This window comes from Odontomachus brunneus, unplaced genomic scaffold (genome assembly GCF_010583005.1).
Source record: "Odontomachus brunneus isolate Ranch 3 - 2012 unplaced genomic scaffold, Obru_v1 Obru_scaffold_306, whole genome shotgun sequence".
Classification (NCBI taxonomy): domain Eukaryota; kingdom Metazoa; phylum Arthropoda; class Insecta; order Hymenoptera; family Formicidae; genus Odontomachus; species Odontomachus brunneus.
In genome coordinates this window covers 91,230-95,929 of record NW_022639756.1, presented here as the reverse complement: position 1 = coordinate 95,929, position 4,700 = coordinate 91,230, and the positions used below count along the sequence as shown (strand labels likewise).

General features: G+C 34.3%; 1 protein-coding gene and 1 long non-coding RNA gene across 2 annotated transcripts in view; one reads left to right on the top strand and one right to left on the bottom strand.

The window, feature by feature from the left end:
* Window positions 1-3,005, top strand: part of LOC116853334 — a 5,803-nt gene extending 2,798 nt beyond the window's left edge. Inside the window, exons 2-5 of the mRNA XM_032834390.1 lie at window positions 1,953-2,171; window positions 2,237-2,450; window positions 2,635-2,734; window positions 2,828-3,005. Of these exons, the coding sequence (XP_032690281.1) occupies window positions 1,955-2,171; window positions 2,237-2,450; window positions 2,635-2,734; window positions 2,828-2,956 (660 nt within the window). The 5' untranslated portion in view covers window positions 1,953-1,954 and the 3' untranslated portion in view covers window positions 2,957-3,005. The remainder of the gene's footprint in view (window positions 1-1,952; window positions 2,172-2,236; window positions 2,451-2,634; window positions 2,735-2,827) is intronic.
* On the bottom strand, window positions 2,167-4,491 carry LOC116853335. Its single transcript, XR_004379948.1, has 2 exons — window positions 3,856-4,491; window positions 2,167-2,762 (listed from the first exon to the last, which is right to left on the bottom strand). It is a non-coding gene; the product is annotated as an uncharacterized LOC116853335 (long non-coding RNA).
* Window positions 4,492-4,700: the final 209 nt, after the last annotated feature.

The window sequence follows — 4,700 nt, the reverse complement described above, 5'->3', positions numbered from 1 at the left end:
TAGCATCTAATTTAAAAAATATTTTTGTGAATAAATTAGGATTATTCAGTAAAATAGATACTCTCTTTTATTTTCTTTTGTTGAAGGTTTTGGTCAACTGTGGGACTCGTCGGAGGGACTCTGTCAAGATTTAGAATTGGAAGAAATGCATGAAGACCACCCTCCCCACGGTTTTTTGACCGTGGTTTTTCCCGTGGGGCATTGGACGAATGCCGGGGTGGGGACCTGGAGTGTTCTCGTGAGAGAACGATGGGTCCACGGGAGTTACCCCCTCCTTGTCCGAAGACTGGAGGCGCAACATAGAAGGCAGAAGCGTCATCCCAAGATCTTCTCGGAGGTGACCTAATAGGATACTAAAAAATGAAGCCTGGAAAGTCTAAAGCAACAGCTTAGACTAAGGCAAGAAATCATTGGTGTCCATGGTTCATCGTTAATCCGGAAGGAAGTCAGCGCTCGTTTAGTCTGTAGCAGCAGCTCAGACGAGAGCAGGAAGCTGTCTCGGGGGAAGGAACGTCTTCAGGAGCTCCCCCTATAATTGTCGGGACGACAATTAAAGGAGAAGGGGGGCAGTGTTGCGCCCGCGCTTTTGGGAGCGTATTGCTGGTTCGGTTCGAGATCGAGAGATGAGCGAGACAAGACGACGAGCGACCGGCTTGGCAACGTGTAAACAACAACAGAGATGAGATGGTCCCGAGCTGTCAAACCGATTGGACGTGCGACGCATCTCTCTGTTAATATTAGAATATTGTTAATCCTGCATCAAGAAGCTTTATAACGGCATTAAATTCCTTTCTAGTTTACTCTAATAAGTGTCTGATTTATTCCCCGCGAACGCGAACACGAGTGTGCGACAAGGCGCAACAATATATATATATATATATATATATATATATATATATATATATATATATAAAATATGCATTAGATATAATAAAATTACGTTCTAAATAGAAAACTCTTTTTGTTAATATCTTTTTAATTAACAAAAGTTGCCGACTAAAATTTGTTGGAAGTTCTCTACAATATATGTGAAGGATAAGATCATCGGCGAAGTGTCCGTTAATAAGCATAATAATCCAATCGCGAGTCACGGCACATGTATTAGCTGATTGAAATAAACGCGAAAACCGACAAGTGACGTATAATCAGATGATATATACATGAAACAATTAATCGAGTGAGAAATAAATAAGAGGCTCTTGTGAGTGACGGAGATTTTGTTTTTTGTCCGCGTTTAATTTAATATTTCGTCTATACTTTTAATTTTTTTGTACGCGTTTAAAAAAACGGATTATAGATATTGAACGACCGATTACAGTATGAAATATTTTAAATTCTAATGATTTTGTGCTTAAATCTTGTTAAACTGATAATCATGTTCTAATAAAAAATTATAAATATATAATGTTATTATTTATATCATAGATTTTGATTAAATTATTATTTTAACATAGATTTTATTATTTTTAGCATAGATTATAAAACAGTATAAACTGAAATATAAAATATACTTGCTTACGAAAAAGAGTAATATGAAATATATATTGGGGTTCAAGAAACTCCAAATTTATTTTAGATGTAAATTTTGGCGAAGTCAACAGACAACTGACTGCTTCAGCAGTTACTAGCTATTAAAGACACTCAAACTTTGTTCTCCAGGTCGTATTCTCTCCGCTTATAAATTTTACCAATTGTATAGTCTTAAAATTGGTCTGGATTTCGAAGACCTACACTCCTAGGAATATACTCCTAGGGTTAAGAAAAACAAATTTCTTTTTCGAGGAAGACATGGAATATTTTAAAGTATTTGAAATAAATTAAAGATAATCTGAAACAGATTTTCTCCACAAAGTGCCTTCTTTTTTTCATATATCATTATGGTTGATAAATATATAAATGATTCTTCTATGTAATAATTGTTAGTAATTAATTATTAATATCGATGTTTTAAGACATGGTATCGGCGAGAATATTAAGTTCCATTTTTGAGAGAAGTCATCTGATTGTACGAAATGTGTTATTTCACCGTGACATTCCTCCCTACTTAAAGCACAGCGCTTGGTTTTACACGAGGACATCTGTGAATAGGAATATCCAGCCTAACAAACAGTATAAGAAAACGAAAGATCAGAAAAATGAAAAAACCGAAGAAACTGAGAAAAATAATAAACGTGAGTTGCATTTTATTAATCTGGTTGTTACATGTGCACTGATGATATTTCATTTTCCTTTATAGTTAATTGGAGTAATAGATTGGATGGCGTTATATATATAACAATCGTAATCAGCTGTGTAGTATTTTCAACAATAATTTTCACAGCTAAATCTATGAAAAAAAAACATTCCATGTACATAAGTACTCTGCTACATTGCCGTAAGGATTCTATGATTGTGGATGTTCTTGGAGAACCTATTGAAATAGTTCCACAAAAAAACAATGTCGCACACACGTAAGTAATTTTTTCTTCTCTTCCTTTTTATAAATTATCAATCACATTCGCGATATGTAGTTCTTATCTTGCAAAGAGCGATATGTGAAGTTAATTTTTAGTAAAGTACTACATTTAATTGCTTTCTATATCTTTCTCTTAAATATGATTAAGAAATGTAATGTTTCTATTATATCCGTTTCAGTCACGATCGTCACAAGAAAGACGGCTGGTGTTATGAAAAATTCACGTTTGACATAGCAGGACCGAAAACACGGGCACTGGTGGAGGCCGAACTGAAGCAGGTGAATTTACTAATCTCGAAACTCGTAACTGCAAAAACAATACAAACATAAAGACAATATTTACACGCTTTTATTTGCGATTTTCATTTGTAGATTACGGATAACGAATATAAGTATACGAAATTGCATGTTACGGTGCCTAAAGTCGGAACATTTGAAATGAAGCCTGACTCGGTATATTTGAAAGAAGATTACTCGAAATATTTGAGAATTCAAGTTTAATTGTTTTGGGATCGCTGTTCTATGACTAGTAATTATCGTATAATATATAATTATGTGCTTGTTATTTTTTATATTTATATATAATATTATATGAATATATAATATATATGATATAATATATAATATGTATGAATATATCATATTATATATTCATATAAGTATAAAAGTAATAATAATAATAATTTTATTAATTATTGTTATTAATATTACTATTACTTTTTATTTATATCATGTTTTGGATTATTCGAGTGAATGTTACTGCTATTTGGAGTAAACTTTTCTTTTTTTGTTCTGATAACAGTACATCAGTTATATCAGATTTACTATTCAATATTGCATGAAAGTATTTACTTGAAAAGTAACTTTGTTTCACTTTCGAGAGAAAAATTAACTCTATATAAATAAAAGTCATTTGATTTTGTATGAATTGCTTGTCACTTTACTTTTTGAATGGAATTTTATTTGCAGAAATTTAAAGAGTATGATTATATTTTATTTGTGACTCTTTTTTACTAAAAGATTGATATACTGTTCACTTTAAAACATATTTCTTATTATATTTTTTATTATTTTGATGAAAGTAACGGGAGATTTCAGAGTATAGATTAATCATTATCTTTTAAGGAGTTGTAAAAATTAATTAAATTTTAATAAAAATGTGATTATCATCGTAATTTGTATGTTTTTTTCCCTTCTTTGTTCTTTTGAATAATTCTTACAATTACAATTACAATTACAATTCTTATTTGTTTCGGAAAACTTATGTGTTTATAATTTATGGTCTAAATTCAATTGAGAGACGACGAATTTAAACATCACGCGCAATAGTACATGCATCGTGTTTATCACAACAAAAGAATTATGTTGCAAAGTTTGAAAAAAAAATATATATATATTACCAATAAAATTATAAATCCAGCATTGCATAGAATACCTAGACGTTAGTATATGAAATATTTAGGCATCATACAGTGTGTCCCAGAACATCCTTCAAAAATCTCGTGGTGACAGTATGGATTAAGGTAAACATAAAAGTCCTGTTTTGTGATATTTGCAATAACACAGGTCTACAAGGTTTGGTTGATTAAGATTGAAGTCATTTACGACGTATTTTTTCATGCTGAATTCGAAACCGGGTTACACGACATTTTCCCGTTGTACTAGGCACACGTTGTATCAAATCCAAAATGACAGACCAAAATACAAAAGAATGACACTAGCCACTGTGACGTGGCGGCCCGAAGGTGCCCGTCACAAAGGCAGGACGGCTCCGTTCGTTCGATTGTGCGCATACCGGGCGTGGTTGCATAACGCTCTCGTATTCTTTTTCGCGACGGATCGACGGTTTTTCGCGGTTCTATTAGCCGAGCTTAGAGGCATCTGTTTGTGAAGCGAATGCGGTCTCTCAAGTGGGAGGGTTAGCGCGTCCCCGAAAATGTGCCCCAACTCACTTCGCCGACCACGAAGGGAAGAGACCACAGGACTCCGAGGGAACGAGAAGGAAGAAGGAACATCATCGCTCTCCAGGAAAGTCGCTGTTTAAATGGTACGTGGGTAACGATACTTTAACTCTCGTCACACAAGAACGTGTTACCGTTCCGACCTCGGTTGTCGCTGGCGATGTTTATTTACAGCAACACTGCTAGACGAGGGAAGGAGAGGTGCGAATCGGAACCTCCAGCTGACGACGACCGACAGCCAGGCAGGTGCCGCGGAAAACAATGAGATCCCAGCGAGGGGGGGG